The sequence below is a fragment of the Mauremys mutica genome, chromosome 5, assembly GCF_020497125.1.
Source record: "Mauremys mutica isolate MM-2020 ecotype Southern chromosome 5, ASM2049712v1, whole genome shotgun sequence".
NCBI classification, from domain to species: domain Eukaryota; kingdom Metazoa; phylum Chordata; order Testudines; family Geoemydidae; genus Mauremys; species Mauremys mutica.
The window spans coordinates 87,626,109-87,645,318 of NC_059076.1; the positions used below are offsets into that span (position 1 = coordinate 87,626,109).

The window sequence follows — 19,210 nt, forward strand, 5'->3', positions numbered from 1 at the left end:
AAGATATGGAGAACTTAATTATTGTTGGGTTTTTGTTGTCTCTGGTACTATAAAGAAAAAGCCCCAAACATTTCCCTCCTTTTCCCCATTTGTCCTGTCAACAATGCATCACATTCATTATTAAAACCATTCTGCCAGTGGAAGCAACCAATTATCTTCCATGCTGGGTGTGACGCTCTGGTTTTGATCTAACATCTATAATGCTTACAGGACAGTGAGACTCTTTTAGGGCTTGTTACAGCTGAAGGGCATTTTAAGGTGGATAACACACCCATAAGAAGATATCTTAAAATTTTATAAATTATCAGCCACTTGTTCTAGTCTAAGGCACCATACTAGCAGTCAAGGGTTCAAAAAGAGAAAAGCTTAATCACAGATTCATATTGAATATCTTCTGTTTCTATAAAAGATGAAGCTACTTTGATAGTTTTCAAGACATTTGTGTTGCAAGAGTACAGCAGGTTTGTTGCAATTCTAAATAAAATCTTCTCTTCCTTCTGGGTCATCAGTCACTACCTGAGTCCTAAAGGGCCAAATCTATCCATAATGCAAATCCATTGACAATGGAATCATACCAAGAGTGAATTTAGTCCAGTGGGCCCAATATGTTCTCCTCTCTGCATGCTCCTGTCTCCACTGTTCAGCTACAGTTTTCCCATATCAGGTGTGTGCAGATAAGCAAGAGTCAATACAGACACAAGCAGTTTCTTAGGAAGGTTTGAATGCTTGGATAGCTGAGTTTCCAGTGTATATTATATATATTCCATCCTACAGCATGACATGCCTTCTTATAATAAAGGCATGTCCTCCTCCCTGTGCCAACCCCTAAAACCCAGATTTCACCCCACAGTATTTGGGGGAGAATCTCCCTTCCTGCAATACTAATGGCCCCTTTATACAAGACTAAAGGTCACTGGATTGCTGTATTTATTACGAGTAATATCACTGTTAGTGGGGGTGGTTATGTATTTGTATAGCATCCACAGTTCACAGAGCACTTCACAGAAAAATGAGGCTGTAAGGTCCTTGCCCCACAGAGCCCAAACCCAATCCATCTCTATAGTCATGCACAGGCATCTTCAAGGAGCTGAGCTCCACCATGCACAGTGGATGCAACTGGTGTTAGGTTGTCAAATCCTGATCTTCCACCTGCGTAGAAGAGGAGGCAGGATTTTCCTTTTACTAAAAAGTAATGTAAATTAAGGGAGCTAGGTGCCAGTTCAGCCAAACACTTAAGCATGTGCTTAAAATTAAGCACATTCTTAAGTACTTTGCAGACTTGGGACTCTGCTGAGAAAATCATGAGTGTTTGAAAATTTGAGACTATACTCTAAACTAGTGAAACATTCTTTACATTCCTCCCATCAACTGGCTTAGATCTTATTTACATTACTTTTTTCTACTATAGTCTGTTCAAACCCTAGCACAGTAATTTGTTTTCAGTATAAACTGTTTATTTTCTGGGCTAAAATGCACTGGGGCTTTCACAAGGGAGAAAGAAAATAGTTCAGAATGTTCCAAACTGGCCAGCAAATGCCATTAAAAAAACAAAATGTTGGCTGAATCCCAGCCAACATGTTGATAAAGTTCTCAGAGGTAAATCTTACAGTTAATCATCTCTACCTTTGCCAGGAAAAACAGAAAGAGTTGAAAATTATACGTCTTTCCTGTGTAACTGACAGCTTGATGGTAGATTAGATATAAACAAAGAACTCCTTTCATATAAAAATTAACTCCTACGAGGAAAAAAAAGATTATAGAATTATATAATTATTGTGCATTCATTGGGCCCAATTCTCCCGTTGCCCTGAACTTTAGTCAGTCACTTATACCAATGCAAAGGAAGAGCAAAATAGTATCAAATCACATGGGAACATTTTACACACTGTAGAAAGTGAGTTTGGACTCATTTTGTAGAAGGTGCAATAGTGTTCCAGGTTCAATGTTTGTTATTTTTCTCCTAACAGTGATGATTCTGTCCTGCTGTTTGTGGCTATTCTACAATGAGCAAAATTCTGTAGCCCCCTCAGTATATGGAAATCCCATTGAAGTTAGTGGGTGTTTTTATATTTGGGGAGGCTGTATAAACATGTAATTATGGTAATTGATGAAAATGATAAAAAGACAAAGATAATATGCAAGTTTTATATTTTTACCATACATTGATTATGTTGATAAAAGTCCCTCTTTGCGAAGCTTGTTTTTACTAATAAATACAGGACTGAAAAAATCTGTTTTCAACTGATATTTTGAAAGCAGATTGTGCAGAGATCTACAACGATGGACATAAACGCAGTGGATTTTACAAGATGAAACCTTTCCAGAGCCCTAGTGAGTTCCTTGCCTACTGTGACATGTCAGAAGGGGGAGGCTGGACTGTTTTTCAGAGACGTTCTGATGGCAGCCAGAAATTTGATAGGTAGGTGTTGGAGCCAGCAGTTATAGTTACAAACAAACCGCAGGCATCGGAGACCAGGGGGGACCAAGTTAAACATTAACTCTAAAGCTATCCCTGTAAGGGACTATCAGCGGTGAAAAGAGACGGATGATGATTTTGTAGGTAAGTCACCAGACTGGAATGCCAAAGTTCTTGGTTCAATTCCTGACTTTGCCTCAGACTTTGTGTGGCCCTGGGTAAGTTATTTAGGCCCAATTTAAAGTAGTTAAGAATGAATCCAACATTTAAGCATCTTTTAACAACAATCCACTGAAGCCCTTGGGACAACACCTGTGCTTAGGGTCTTAATTTTTCTGTTCCTCATTTGTAAAATGGGGATAATAGTAACTACCTACCTCACAGTGTTGCAAGGATAAAATCAATAATGTTTGAGGTGCTCTGATACTGTGATGATGCGGGGGTATGTAAGTATCTAGATGCTGTACCTAGGAAAGGGGACAATATACCTAAATTGGATTTATAAGTTGCTGTTTCTTTCCCCACTTATCCTGTCCAAAAGAATTCTGGTTATATCCTCTCTAATTAGAACACCCACTGATTATCAGGAACACTGGCCTAATTATTTGTAGTTAACACTAGAGACACATTAAATTCTAACCATAGAAGGCCACAGCAAAAATGGTCATTTGCTGCGCTAGAGTATTTTCTTTTACAGCAGTATTTGTGGTAATACAGATGTTCATAGCACCACTGTCCCACTGTGTGTAACTAAGTTCATTTTCATGTCATTAATAAGCACTGTCGTAGTATTTGACATGTTTAGAGTTCTATGCAAATACTAAACTAGGGAATCCTTTAAAAAAAACTCTGTGAGACAGGTAAGTATATATTAAAAATAGTTGGAAAATGGGGGAGGAGAGAGTGTTCGGTGGAAAACCTGGTTTTTTCAGCAAAAAATTGAAAACCAAAATAATTTGACTCAGAAATGACATTTCAGTGCCCAATAGGAATGGTAGTTCAGGTTCCTCATGATTCTGTTCTCCTCTGTAGGCCAAGCTCCTGTGTTGGATTACATCTCCCATGATGTACCACGGGAATTAGGGAATCCCTGGCTGTGGTATATCATGGGAGGTGGAGTCTGGCTGGGGAGCCCAACATATAGAGGAGAATGGGAACACAAGGCAACTGAACTACAACTCTCATGAGTCACCATGGTGGCATATAAGAAACAAAATATTTATGTACTTGGCTGAAATATTTCAATTTTTGGCTGAAAAACAAAATCTCATTGGTTTTCAGGCTTTTTTTTGTGTGCATGGGTTTTCGAGGTTGGTGAGTTGTATGGGCCCATGGTGCCCGTGCTCCAGCAAATTCAGGGCCCCGGGAGCCTGTCTCCACCAATGTTCAGGGCTGGGTCTCTCCCCCGGCCCCACCTGCCACCCCTGCTTGCCTCCCTGGAGTGTCCCTGCATCACCTGCCCCTGGGCAGAGGGGGATGGCTGCCCCCTGCAGCTCCACACTGCACTCCCTCGCTAGCCACTGCCGACTAAGGGAGCAGTGCCAGTGGCAGGCTGATTGCTGCGCTTGCAGAGGGGGGAAGGGAGGAGGCGCAGCCCCCAACCCCCAGCAGGCGACTCTGAGGGGGCTTATCCTGTCTGGACATTCTGAGCAGCAGCCTGGGGCTTGGGTGAGTGTTGTGCCAGGGGGGAGCGGGAGGAGAGGGAGGCTTCTCCCCCAGAGCTTGCTGCTGCTGGTGGGGAGAGGGCTGGGGTGAGTCCTCCTTTCTGGCTCTAGCCCCGGGGCAGCCTGCCTGCTGTGCCCCAAAGTTTGAACTCCTCATACCTGGCCCAGCCCCACCCCAGAGCCCACAGCCCCAGCCAGAGCCCTCACTCCTCCAACCCCAACCCTCTGCCCCAGCCCCCTCCTGCACTGTGAACCCCTATGCCCCAGCCCCACCCCACAGCCCTCACCCCCACACCCCAACCCTCTGCCCTAGCTCTGATCCCCTCCCACACCCCAAACCCCTCATCCCCAGCCCCACCCCAGATCCCGCACCCCCAGCCAGTGCCCTCCCCCCTGCACCCCAACCCTCTGTCTCAGCCCTGAGCCCACTCCTGCACTGTGAACCCCTCATCCCCAGCCCCATTCTTTGCTTAGGAGTTGGCATTTCTTTCCTTTGTTCTTTATAAGTGGTTCTTACGGGTGCATTGGTGTGGGTGCTAGACTGTCTGATTTGTAGGCCTTGTCTGCACTGGGTTATTTTACACCAACATAGCTGCATTTTACAGGCTGAAATAGTTGTATAACAGTTAAAACAACAAATCCAGTTAAATCAGTGTATACCCCCAGTAGTAATGCTCTGCACAGCCATGTCAATAAGCCAGTTCTGCCTGCTCTCCAGCCTGAGAGAGGAAAGGAATGTCTCACCCCTCATCCCCAGCCCCACACCACAGCCCTCACCCCTGCGACCCAACCCTCTGCCCTACCCTGAGCCTCCTCCCACACTCCAAACCCCTCAGCCCACCCCATTAATTTGGTGCAATAATAATCAACAATGGATAAATTCTTAATAAAGTTACCCAGCGAAAAAGAACAAAGTGACGCCTGAGTTCGACACCCAGCTTGCAAACTGAAGCTATACAAAAGAAAGACGTGGCAAATCTAAAAGATAAGAAAAGGAGCTTTCATCAATCAAATCTATTAAGATTTATGTGGTTGGAGTACAATAGTGAATTAGACAGAGCTTTTTGCTTTTGAGGGTTATTGATCCAAGAGTGCTTGGTTGTATCCATATTCAAAAGAGTATTAATAAAGTTGATATTCTTAGTTAAATAAATATTTCTTACAATAGTGATATTGTGTAATACAGAGAAACTGTTAAACGCTTACTGTTTCCAGTCCATTTTTACATTATTTTAAAAAAATATTTATCTGCTTACAAGGCAGGTGGGGGGGAGGGCGGAACTTGGACCTGTTCTGGGCACCACCAAAAATTATACAAACCTGCCGCCACTGTGGGTTTTGTTGTGGTTTGTTTTATTTTATAAATTGGTTTTCAAGCATGAGGGTTCTATGAAAAAGTTAAACTTTTTATGTAAAGCAGGTACTACTTGGGGAGAAATTATGTTGTTGAAAACCCAATTTTCTGTCAATTTTTTTTTGACAAAAATGTTGGCTAGTTTTAGTAAATATTACTATCCTGATTTTATAACTGGGGGAAACCGAGGAACAAAAAGGTTAGAGACACAATAAGTCAATCTGGGAAAGGGAAGTTTAGAATTCTGTAGCTCAAAGTCCTGATTCCCAGCCCTGTGTTCAGTCTGCCAGACCATACTGAGTCCAATATGGTTTTAATATTGTTACATAATTCATACTCAGTTAACTTTAATGATGTTACACGCACTACCCTGTTACCCATATGTTCCTGATAATCTTTGCAGTCTCATGACCTAGTCTGTAATAACACACTGTAGTAAATGAAGATCTTTAAATGTCTGACACTTTGCTTACTTCTTTTAATTGTAGTGAGTACACCTTGTATTATCCATTATGTATTTCATAGGGGGTTGTTGGCTAGCCTCTTTTACAAACTCTTAAACCTCACTGCTAGACATCTCTACAGTCACCAGTAAACAATACTTTAACATGCAGAAACACAAGTGAATCCTGAGGCAAGGATTAGCACATTTTCACAGTCATATATTGCCATTTCATATGACATAAGCTAGCAATGTATTTGGTTTTATTGTCAGTTGATATCTAAGTACTTTTGTGTCTTTGCTCTATTTCAGTAACTTATTTTCTCTTTTTAAATGCACAAAATACCAGTAGGAAAAGTGTTCTTCTGGAATTATTGTACTTTTAATCTAAAAACTACTCCGCACATTTTATGTTTTAACATAACTAGTCCTCACAATACCCTTGTGGGGGCAGGGGGTTGATCCTGAGAGAAGCTGAGCACCTGCAAGTAGGCAAAAAGTGACCAATACTATTTCTATTTTTCAGATGGGGGGAAATAAGGTTTTAGTTCACTGATTGACTGAAATTGAATTACTGTGCCTTTACAGTGATGTAACTGAGATCAGTATTAACCCCAAAGAGATTACAGTAAGTGATTTATACAAGACCACAGGGGGAGTGGGACGCACTCTTCAGGATACTCAGAACCATAAATCACTGCGTTACTCCTCTGCCTCAGCAAGTGAGAGCTTTGCTACTGCTAAACTGTATGTCAGCTCCCTGACACACCAGTCTCTCTGCCTTGGCCGCAAATTCCTTGAGACTCTGCCATTCTAAACCTTCCTTGCAGGTAACAATCAGTAAAACCTAGCTCCTGGGTTCCCCAGAGATGTCTTTCTGCAGTGTCCAGCCCCTCTCACAGAAGTTAGTAAGTTTGCTGCCTCCAAAGAGACACTGTGTACACCACCCTGTTAGGTTAACTGAGGACTCACTCTTCACCTGAATATAGCAGCAATGAGATGGGTTATAGTAAAACTAAGAATAAGGGGGAGAGGGGGTTGAGATTTAAGTGCTACTAAGCAAGAGAAAAAGACAGGTATGGTTACAAACAAAACATGCATTTTAGTCACTAAATCTTTTAATTTTAGCAAGTTATAATCTTTGCCTAAGCAGTTCTCACTTTCATCAGGTTACCAAAATATTTAACCCTTCAGGCCAGGGGATAAATCTTGCACAGAATCAGAGGGTAGTATCCCTTTTGTTCCATAAGTGATGGATAACTAAGGGGTTCTCGCCCCTTCTTTTTATAGTCCAGGAAACCTTTGAAAAGCAAACACAGACAAAGTTCCTTTCCTCTCCTGGTGTGCAGACACCATGCTGTCTTCCTCATCGTCTGATCAATTTTCTTTTTCAATTGGTTTAACTACTTCATTTACCTTACCTGTAAATGTACTTCCATTGTCTCTGGCCTCTCCTTGCTCAATTTACATTGGAGACAAAGGTAAACAGGTGAAACAACGTTCCTTTGTCTATTTCAAACCTGTTTATCTGCTCTACTCAAGTTGCTTGGTTTGAACATATTTTAGGACTATATTTCCAGCACATATACACAAGTCTTTACACACCAACTGCACATACATCACACAGTAATATTAGGGACCACTCTACCACCAGTTCTTACATGATACCTCACAAGACACTCTTTGGCTAAATATTCTGACAACAGCGTGCTGGGTGTGGCCTTCACCTGTTGGCATAAAGGGGGCTCTTAGGGTCACTCTAGAGATGGAAAAATAAAGATCTGCTCAAGCCTAATTCTAAAGCCCAACCCAACCCTGACTTGACCACAGCCAATCTGAACCCAGCCCAAGCCTGGGGGGTTGTTTCATACCCGACCCGAACCTGACACTAGTATTTGGGTTTTGTCAGGTTCAAGGCAGGTTGCAAGAGTCTAACCTCTGGTCCAGAATGCATTTTCTTTACTTTGTTTCTCCAGGGAGCCATTGAGGCTAATAACCCCCAGCCCCGCTCTCCCACCACAACCCACTGCCCCAGCCAGCACTGCACACCCGAAGGGTGGCCAGTTTCCCCCTCTCCAGGGCCCCTCTCCCAAGACCTGTGTTAGTGCCACCACCTCAGCCTCGGAAGTCAGGCTGGTGGGCCTTCCCGCTCCCCATTCTCTGTACCCCAGATCTGTTTCCGAATGGCTCCTTCCTGTACGGTCTGGCTGCATGCCCTGCCTGCTGGCCACTGCTGCCTCCCTGAGCTGTGCGTGCTGCAGAAAAAGAGGCACGACAACTTGTTAGCACAGCACAGTGAGGTGGCAGTGGCTAGCAGGAGCAGGGCAGGCAGCCACTGCTGTACCAACCCCTGATGCCGCTGGTGCTCAGAGACTGCCTGACTCAACTCCAGCCTGAGTGTCAGGTTGTTCTCCACCTGATCCATCCTGAACCCAGCACTTGTAGTCAGGGCTCATTGGATTTGAGGTCCATTGCAAGGCAAAGGAAACAACCTATTTTATCTGATCTATCTGGTATTTCTAGTACTCCCTTCACTATAGTATCTAGAGACCAGAGAGACTCAAAAGTGGCAGGGCTGATCAAGAGATGTGCCCCTAGCTTAAGGGTTGGAAAAGCAGGTTGATGCTACAGTTTACAAAACAATAGCAGCTAGATCTGTGGAAGTTTCATAAGCTACTCAGCCAAATATATGGAGCTATACCCATCTCATAGAGCTGGAAGGGACCTTGAAAGGTCATCAAGTCCAGCCCCCTGCCTTCACTAGCAGGACCAAGTACTGGTTTTGCCCCAGATGGCTTCCTCAAGGACTGAACTCACAACCCTGGGTTTAGCAGGCCAATGCTCAAATCACAGAAGGTATATTATTTCTGATGAAATGCTGTGTGCAACACACCTACACAGACTTTCATGCTGTGGTCACCCAGGAAGTGTTTCTTCATTGTACAAATTTGGGGGATGATTACTGGAATTTAGACAAGCATGTTATGCAGGAAGTCAGACAAAATGGTCATAATGATACTGTCTAACCTTAAAAGCTATTGTGGCTGTGTTTCTGGAGACCCAGCTCTAGTTTGGGTTTCAGCTGCCAGCATAAGAAACTAAGGACCTCCCACCTCCATGTGTGTAAATCAGAAGTAACTCTAGTTAAGTCAATACACTAGTTTAAAACCAGGCTAAGTGAGGTCAGAATCATGCCCCAAACAGTCATTTATTAGTGACTTGATATCATATAAGACTGTGAGGTTAAAAAAATTGTGTAGTTCCTAGCAAACTTCTTATCCTCTTTGATTATCCCAAATCATTAGTTTCAATTTTATTTTCAGAGTCTGGGCTGACTATGAACAAGGTTTTGGAAATTTTGTTTTGAGAAATGGTGAATACTGGCTTGGAAATAAAAATCTTCACTATCTCACCAATCAAGGTAAAACTTGTACAGAAATATTTTTCTTCCTTGGTGGCCTTTGCAATACAGGAAAATTCACCCTCTCATTCTGCTTGTTACTTTGCTCTTTCAGGACCAGGTTCTGATGCAATTTGCACTAGTGTAAATCCTGAGTCTCACCACTAGTTTGAATGGGGTTGTTTAGAATTTACAGCAGTGTAAATTAGATCAGAATCTGGATCTCAGTTCCTAATAAAGGATTCAAACTCTCATTGGGCCAATGTGTCAATGGTGTGCAGGGAGCCTCTACAGAGCAATGCTCCGCAGTACATAAGGCCACCGTCCCCAAGTGGTTCTCAGTTCCTTCCTCCCCCAAGCAGAACCGCATCAGTTTAACTGACAGTCCTGACCCAGTCAGTGAACTGCATCAGTTCCATTTATTCAGGACTTGTAGTGGCCACATATGTGATACAATCTGACTTACAGTGCAGGTCTGGGTACTTCCTTATTTCTCCTACTCCTGGGCATGCTAACAGAGTCTCCATATTTCTAATAACTGAAGGCAGTTAATCTCCTATTGTCCTAACATAACCTCCTCTAAAGGCTTGTCTACACATAAAACATTTCACTGGTGCAGCTGCGCCACTGTAACACTTCAGTGAAGATGCCACCTACACCAACAGGAGGGGTTCTCCCATCAGCCTAGGTGATCCACCTCCCTGGGAGGCAGTAGCTACAATGGGGGTAAGGCTGGTTTAACTGCATCACACAGGGGTGTGAGTTATACCGATCTAATTTCCTAGTGTAGACCAGGCCTAAATTATTGCTTGTTACATTTTATGCTTCAATTTAGTTTACTCATTCCTCCTCCCAAAACCTTCAAAAGGCAGACTTCCTAAATTACTCTGATGTCAGTTCACATTGGCACCATGCCCCTCATTGCTCAATCAACCTTTGAACATACTCTGTCCTCAGATAAGTCCAGCTCAATGGGGTTGAATGGGTGTAAGTGAAAGAAGAATTTATTCTATGCATTTAGGGCCATATCTTCAATTGGTTTAAATTTGGCACAGCTCCACTGAAGTCATTGGAACGATGTCAGTTTACACCATCTGAGGATTTGGCTCTGATTGTAGATTAGTAAATTAAACAGAGGAACCTAAGCCTCAAATTTTGGATTTGGATGCAAATTTCCCCAAACTTTGAGGAAGGTCAAATCCAGGATTATGGCTGGATCCTCTTTCCTAGTTTCATCAGCAACTCACAAATCCTACCAATGTGAGGGTTGGCTGGAAAACTTGTACCAGTGTAACTCCATTAATTTGTGATACAGATCAGCCCTGTATGTTTTGTGAAGGGAGAAATAGTAGTAAAAATTAATTTTAAATGTCTAAAGTTTGATTGCAAGCATTGTGGTCTATGATACGCTCACTTTTGTAGACCTTCACGAGAAAATGGGCTTTAGCAGAGGCAATGCATGGAGGGGCATGCGGGGTGATGTGCCCCACCAGATTTGCTGCTTGACTTGTACTGAGCATGCTCACATGGACTGAGCATGCTCAGTAACACTGCTGAAGCCAGCTGCCCTCACTCTATTCCCCTCCCCCACTCACTACTGGCAGGCACAGGTCATCTCTAGGCCTTAGTGACTATTATAATCTGTATTCTTGAAGTATATTCCACACCTTTTTATCTTCTTTCTTCCTCAGCACTTAAGCATTTCTTGCTATTCCTTGTTTTACAACAATTTTAGGAGCATAATTTAAAGAAGATGATGCCAGAACAATAGTAGTTTCTTATAGAAATTGCTGTGATCTTTATTCATATGAATTTGTCCCATAACTTTTTAAATATTTAAATGCAAATGTGAAAATAAAAAGGCTTGTGGGAGCAAAAGAAGAAACATAAATAGGATTTTGGTCTTTTTGTATAACAAAATGGCTTTATTCTGAGGAATACTGAGAGAGGTTGATTTAACATAAATAAATATTTGTTGTTGTTTTGTTAAGGAAACTATACCCTAAGAATCGATCTCTCTGATTTCGAAGGAGAGCGGCGATTTGCACAATATAAAAGCTTCAAAGTTGCTGATGAAGAGGTAATAGAATACTGAATAACTTCTTTAATCAGTAAATTTATTTTTTAAATGAAAGCTTGGATTCTGTAGGCAACAGAAAAAATATTATGGCAGGCCATATAATTATAGATTCCACAACTTTCATATACATATATAGTTTTCTAATATCTCTTGTTAACACATTTTCTCTCTCACCAAGACCTTAGAATTTTTGATAATGTAATAACACATTGGTTTAAGTTCATAAATTGGTTTCACACAATCTTACTTGGTGCCTGTCTTTAAAGATTTTAAATTAGTTTTCTGGTTCTTCAGCAACCTTTTAATAACAGACAGTTTTCATTTGCTGATGTTATCAATGATGGTGGTTACAAAGATTTTTTGACGTGAAAATGTTCAACATAAGATGAAGTTTTTATTAAGCAAAATTAGCTCTGTTAAAGGGTAAATCACAGAGAATACACTTTGTTAACAAATTTCAGAGTAGCAGCCGTGTTAGTCTGTATCCGCAAAAAGAACAGTACTCCTGTTCTTTTTGTTAACAAAGGCCTTGATTCAGCAAGGTACTTAAATATGTGGCTAATTTTAAGCATATGAGTAGTCCTGTAGAAGTCAATTCACTAGGACTATACACAGTTAAATTTAGGCAATTCTTAAGTACCTTGCTGAATTGGGGACAAATGGACCAATTATGCCTCCTGGTAGGTGCTGCCTATCCTAAACAATCACTAATGTAAAATTCCATTGTTCTGGAGGCAGTGGGAGTTAAAAGCATTCAATGAAGCCACTCAGCACCTTGCAGAATTGAACCCTAAAAAGCCTGCTTTATAGACAGGTATTTAAAGTTCTTGAAAATTCTTTTGTCTTACTGAGCATCCTCCCAGTTGCCTTTTATACTGTGTTTAAATGGCAAGAGCTAAATGATATGCCATTTCTGAGTTTATATTAAATAACAGTGAATGGAATGTATATTTCCTAATTAATACCTATATTTGTTAATAACTCCCAGAGATTAGTCTAATTTTTCTCTCCCCATTTTTCATTAGAGCTCATACCAGCTGAGCTGTGGAGAATACTCTGGCACAGCTGGTGACTCCCTTACTGGGGGGTTTCACCCTGAAGTAAAATGGTGGGCTGATCACCGCGGAATGAAATTTAGTACACAAGACAGAGACAATGACAACTATGAAGGGAACTGTGCTGAGGAGGACACAGCTGGCTGGTGGTTTAACAGGTCAGGTATTTATGAGAATACCAATACTAGTGATTATGATATTTCCTGATTACATATGAGCAGGCCTGGCTCCAGACACCAGCTAAAGAAGCAGGTGCTTGGGGCAGCCAATACCAAGGGTGGCATTCCGGCCGCTATTGGGGCGGCACATCGGGGTCTTCAGTGGCAATTCTGCGGCGGGTCCCTCTCAGAGCGAAGGACCTGCTGCCGAATTGCCGCCGATGCAATTGTGCTGCCGTGTTTTTTTTTAATGCATTTATTTATTTATTTATTTATTTATTTGCCACTTGGGGTGGCAGAAAACCTGGAGCCAGCCCTGTATGTGAGGTAGAAACATATGATATTAGGTAGGATTGGTATCATTAATTGTAATTAGGTAATCTGTCATTGACCCCTATCATAGACACCTCAGCACTTGCCCACATGACTGAGTTTGACCCTGGAACGAACTGCTGGACTGATACCCTATATCACACCATCTCCAACTTGCATTGGACTGAGAGAAGGGATTTACTATGTGCAAGGGTCTGCATTCCAACTTCTCACCTTGCTGTCCATCTAACTGTATTTATTCCATCTCCAATGGACAGATTCTCTTTAAGGTCTCTGATTTTCATTCAAGCAGGTCATCTTGAACACACATTACCACTGCTTCCCATTCTTGCATTTCCCCAGTATTTAACTAGACCAGATGTGACATTTGTGCAGGCTATATGACAAGTTAGTGCTAGTGGTTGAGTTAATAGATGTCTAATGTTAGGGGAACCATTTTTCACCTCACTTCACAGGGTCTCAAGCTCATTGTCCATTCATCAAGATGGAAATGCACCCCCCTTAATTAGGGGTTGTTCTCAGAGCGATTATTCTGAGAAGGAAACTTCCTTAAATATGATGAAGTCAAAGTTTTTAAAATGTAACATTTCTTATACTTGTATATGCAAGGTGACACAGAATATTGAACATAAATGATAAATAACCTTGGCCTTGAATATATGGGCAGCTATTTGTATAGATTTACTTGAATAATAAGATAATTATAGCTGCAAGGTGAAGCTATGCAATATATAGCTATAAAAGGCAGTTCAAAGAAGCATATTATCACAATGCAATCTCAGTTCACTTGGCATAATTGCCAGGCTGGATCAACTCCAGTGTGTGTCTCTCTCTGTGTCATCCTTTGTAACCCCTCACTTCCCAAAATTCAATACCACTTTCTTTGAGAGGACTGAGATAAGTTAGCCCGATCGCATTACCTGTAACCACCTCATAGGTTTGTTTCAAAATTAATTTTATCTTTTAGCATATGGAAGGGAAGGAGAATCAACATATTGGATATTGCAAGGAACTGGGATATCATATAATAGGAAAACTACATGTGGACTGAGTTTCAGTTCTACTTAAAGCTACAACTACATATAGAAAAAAATCAGTTGTGATTCTGTTCCCAATTAAATGAACCTCCAGACCTAAAATTGCATAGGATTGTGATAAGTATCACAGCTTTCATGTATGATGAATCACCAATGACTATTAGTCAACTGAATCCATTTTCCTCAAAACAAATCTCTTATTATATCTGATAGCTCAGGCAAAAGCATTATACCTTTGTGGAAATAGCTGCATGACATGATTTGACAGCTCTTTGTATCTAATGTACTATTATGATTCATGTCATATAAATACCACAGTACTGCCAGTGCAGGTTTCTACTAGCTGTGAATCTTTCTCTCTCTTAAAGTGATAATACTGTTTTGTAGCAACTATGTTCTGGGTTCTGGGTTAAAGATGAAAGTTGCTAATGAGGTTACCCCACTTCCTTGATTCTGCCATTTTGTTGAGTAAGCACTTACTACTGAACTGAACACTGAAATACTGAGCAGAATGCTTGCATATTTCAGTATTCTGCCTGCACAAAAGAACAAAGCAGGCAGGCACAGTGAAATGAAAGCACTGAGATCACTCATTTGTCATGCTCACATTAATAATCACAAGGAGAACCAATGCCCTTGATTGGTTTATATAGGGTCTCCCAGCTGAGTAGGAATTTGTTTTTCCATTTAAAATCTGTTGAAATGCAAGTTTTGCCTGAAACAAATTAAGGGATCAGTAGGACAATAAGTATGGAAATAGGCCACTTCTAAGGTGTGTACATGAGCCTGCCAGGTTTGGCAGTGTAACTTTAAGAAAAGCACACCTTTATGAATTTTTATTTTGCATAAGCTGAGTACCTAAGATATGTAATCAGTAAATCATATGCCAATTGTTTCTTCTGCATGTTGAGTTATTTCCGTGTGCAGACCGTTACACAGTATTTGTGTAGTTTTGCTATTGTGCTTTTTTGCTCCCCAGTACCAATTTAAGCATTGTTATTCTTGGCTCATGGTGCTTTCAAAAAATCCACTTGTGTCCATTTCCACCAAAAGAAGGGAATGCAGTAAAGGAGTCAATAAAGAAGTCCAATAGCTAGTCACCACATGTTATCCTCTATGCCTTTGCTAAGGAAGTTTGTGCTTGAGTGAGTAGTGCAAAGTAAACAAATGCCTACCCAGTAAGGAAAGTGTATGACATATTGAGCATGTCAGTTCTGTCACCGATTTATCATTTTGAAAATCAAAGCCACCTTTTATATCTGCAGGTCATAAACTTTCAGCTGGTGTATGGCATGATTCAATTTTTAAAAAGTGTTTGCAAAGAACAACCAGCTAAATAAGAATTTTAACATATGGCTTTTTTATTATTGCTTCTATTTCAGTTCTTTGTAACTGTTAAGTGTAAACATGTGCAAACACTCTGAGAGACTAACATTTGCCAATAGTTATATCCTTAAGGCTAATTCTGGGTTGTTTTCTTCTTTGAATTCTACCTAAGACAGCTTTCTAAAATCCATCATAATGTATGACAACCGGGGGCGGCTCTATGTTTTTTGCCACCCCAAGCACGGCAGTCAGGTGGCCTTCAGTGGCACACCTGCGGGAGGTCCTCTGGTCACACGGATTCAGCAGCGTTTCTGTGGGTGATCTGCCAGTCCCGCGCTTCTGCGTACCCGCCACTGAATTCCCGCTGACCAGCTTGCCTCTCCCTGCGTGCTGCGCTTGTGCCTGGAGCCGCCCCGGGTGACAACTAACTACTAATAACAACAAAATACCGACTCAACAGTTGTTATAATCTAGTACTGGAGCTACAGCTAAACAGATTCACTACAATATCCTGCCCCCCCCCAAAAAAAGTGTAATTGTCTATATGGTCACAATCATCCCAACCTCCTCCTTCATGGAAACAAAATTAATGAGGCAGAGGGGCTGTAGCACAGCAAAGTATTTCTTTGACAGTTACAAATGTAACTTATACTGTTGCAATGTGTTAGAGAGCCAGAGAAGGATGCCAATTAAAATGGCAGGTCAGATGATCCAGCTATTGGAGGATTGCCAGAGTGCCTATATTTAACTTGTAGAGAGATTTCATATTTTTCCAACAAATATGAAATCAGTAGTTTAATAGCTGAGCTGATGATGATTATTCTTATTTTTGCATGTGAAACTCCAAGTGTTGGCAGTAAATGCAGGGTTTAGAGCAATTGCTCCAAAACAACCAACAGAGGAACAATGCCACGTTCCTTTCACAAAGTTTTCATTGCCACGTACCCTTGTTGCTAGGTAGGATCTTAACAAGTCTGGAAACATTCTCTAGTGAAGCCGATTAGCAGGTGAAATGTCAGGGAACTAATGGTGTTAAAGGAATGGAGTCAAGGAACAAAGCACTTTTTGTTTTGATGCCGCTAGAACCCTTGAAATTGTGCCCTAATTTAGCCTTTATTGTTTAGTGGCATTGAGCCCCACGAATGCAAATTCCTGCAGCTGTCAAATTAGACTGTCATCAACATAACGATGTTTTTGGCTCATGCAATAACTACAAATCCCTGAAGCTTTTAGACAAAACAGATTTGTTTAATTAACATGAATGTCTTATTTTTATTTTCCCTTTCTTTCCCACCAGGTGTCACACTTCCAACCTGAACGGTGTGTACTACAAAGGACCTTATACAGCAAAGACAGACAATGGAATTGTTTGGTACACATGGCATGGGTGGTGGTATTCTCTGAAATCTGTTGTCATGAAGGTCAGACCAGCAGACTTTGAACCCAATGTTGTTTAAATATCTAGTTAATATAATTCATCCAGTTAATCTTTTAGCAAATCCATCCAAATTAAGCCAGATGGGCAGATTTGTCCCTCCACCCTCCCTCCCCCGCCTCATTTACGCCTGTATAAATCTGGAGTAACTTCATTAAAATCAGTGGTGTTATATGGGTATAAATGAGAATAGAATCTGGCCTTAAGCCTGGAGATACAAATAATGTGTACAGGATTGCTAAAGAGACCGGACAAAGTTCACACAGGGTTTATGGCAACTTTCACCCATGTAGAATACTTAGCAGTAGATCTCTAGAAGCAGGGGAAACTTCCACTTGACTGACAGGCATAATGTGGGCCAGAACTTCCCCAGAAGCGAGTGGTATTGGTCAGGAAGGAGGAGTGCACTGCTATTGTAGCTTCTGCTGGTGAGGCTCCTTTGGAATCCCCAGTGGAATTCAAAGCAGCCTACAATGCCAGAACCTCTGAGGAAGGACAGCAGTGGGAACATCACCTGTCCATCTCTAGGCCACAAGAGACTAGGCTGGCATACAGCTGCAATTTGTACCTTCTGGGGAATGGAGTACAGGAAGGTTGCCAACTTGGCCCACACTATTTTGGACTTTTTTTGTTTGGAAACCATTTCTATCTAAATCTGCACAATACATAGGATTTAATATAAAAATTACAAAATAGATTCACTATATTGTCTTAAAAACAATGTGAATATATATTACACATAAAAACGACATTAAAAGAATGTTACAGGCACCTCAATTAGTGCACGGAATGGACCGTTTCTGGGAATTAATCCTGGTTGTGTAGAATGAAGGTGTTGTCTGTAGGATCCCTGTGTCATTTGTTGCAGAAGTTGGAAGATGTGTAATGAATGAGGCAGAGGCCTGAAGGAAGAAAAAGGAGGGTCTTGTGGTTAAGTCACTTTAGTGCTGCCCTAGAAAGTTGGGTTCTCTCCTGGCCTTTACTGTATAGTTCCTATGTGATGTGGGCAAGTCACTTAAACCAAAATTTTCACGGATGGCCACTAATTGTGGGTTCCTCATTTTCTGGGTGCCTGACTTGAGCACTCACAGCTGCAACTGAAGTCAATGGGAGCTTTGCTTTGAACATACAGAGTGCTATACAACTCAAAGTACTCTGAAAAATCAGGTCCTAGTTGTTTCAAATTGAGCACCCAAAATTAATGGTGATGGAGCAATTTGTATACTGAGAGTGCTGAGAGCCATTGAACCAAGCTGTAAACTCTGTATGTGATGAAAACCCTTCAAAACCATGCTGTACCCCCAGCACCCTTAGTTCCAGCACCTATGGGTGGACATGCTGTACACTGAATGGGGCAGGGGTCCAGTGGAAAATATCATGTATGACCCTGTAATTAAAGACTGCATCATAATATATACGCACAGGGGAGCCAAATTAAGGTTATATGGGCAACTTTAATTCAGGCATTTCCTAACTTTTGAGCGCTTGCTTTAGCAAACTTAACATTCTTTTAATGTAGTTTTTGTATGTGTAATTTTAAAGAAAAGCTGCAACTCTCCTCCAGCATTTCCATCATGACACCCAGCAGGGTTGGAACCTTTAGATCCACAGCACAGACTTCTGCCACTTGAGCTCATGGAGTACTCATAGTAGCAGTAGGTTATCTTCTACGTGAATTAGTGACTAGAGGGGGAATGGAACACTCCCTTTTCCAGACGGTTTCACAGATATTTGCAGACAGCAGAGGAATGATGAGACTTAGGAATCTTGACTTTCTGTCTAGGTTCTGAAGTATAACATGCTTTACAGGTAATAGACCATTGTGACTCCCCTCACCTCAACAAGACTGCCCCCTTTTGCCACTTGTCCCTTTAGCCTTTTCCTTTTCCAGCCCTGGCTCTCCCCGTCCTTGCAGATCCTTTCCTAACTAGTCCCAGTCTAGATCTTCCCAGAATCCTCGCTCCACTCCCACTGTCCTTGCCCAGTCACATCCAGGCTCCGCATCCAAGGCACAGTCTTCCCCTGACCCAGACTCCTTGTCCCAGTTTCCTTGCTGTCAGTCAGTCTCAATTACCCTCCGCTGCCCCCCTGGCTCCTCATCCAATCGCAAAGTAGCATCCCTCCCCTCCCCCTGGCTTCCACTCCAAGTCTCTTTGCCCAGCCAGTCCCAGTCTCTCCCACCAGGGTCCTTGTTCCATTCTACTCTCTCTTGTGTCCCCAATCTGGCTCTTGTCCCTTCAGCATTCAAGTGGGGAAATTTCTTTCCCCACACTGCCTGAGGGCCTGCAGGGGAGTGCTCAGGAGCACAGGAGAGCCTTCTTGCTCTCAGTCCTGATATTGATCCTCACAGCCAGCCACAGCAGCCAGAAGCAGCAATTTCAGGCAAAGTTCTGCTCTGCCCCTGTAGCCCTGAGATGGAGTGTGCCCAAGGCAAACCGAGTCATTAGAGAACTGATGCTGCAAAAGTCTCTGCTGAGCATGTGTAAACTGAGACGTTTCAAAAGCTTATA

At 41.9% G+C, this 19,210-nt stretch overlaps 1 protein-coding gene across 1 annotated transcript in view; it reads left to right on the forward strand.

Annotated features, from left to right (window-relative positions):
- The window catches only part of FGL1 (fibrinogen like 1), a 52,620-nt gene extending 35,711 nt beyond the window's left edge, over positions 1-16,909 (forward strand). The window contains exons 4-8 of the mRNA XM_045019852.1: positions 2,260-2,419; positions 9,200-9,297; positions 11,268-11,356; positions 12,382-12,569; positions 16,563-16,909. Coding sequence (XP_044875787.1) covers positions 2,260-2,419; positions 9,200-9,297; positions 11,268-11,356; positions 12,382-12,569; positions 16,563-16,722 — 695 coding nt within the window. The 3' untranslated portion in view covers positions 16,723-16,909. The remainder of the gene's footprint in view (positions 1-2,259; positions 2,420-9,199; positions 9,298-11,267; positions 11,357-12,381; positions 12,570-16,562) is intronic.
- Positions 16,910-19,210: the final 2,301 nt, after the last annotated feature.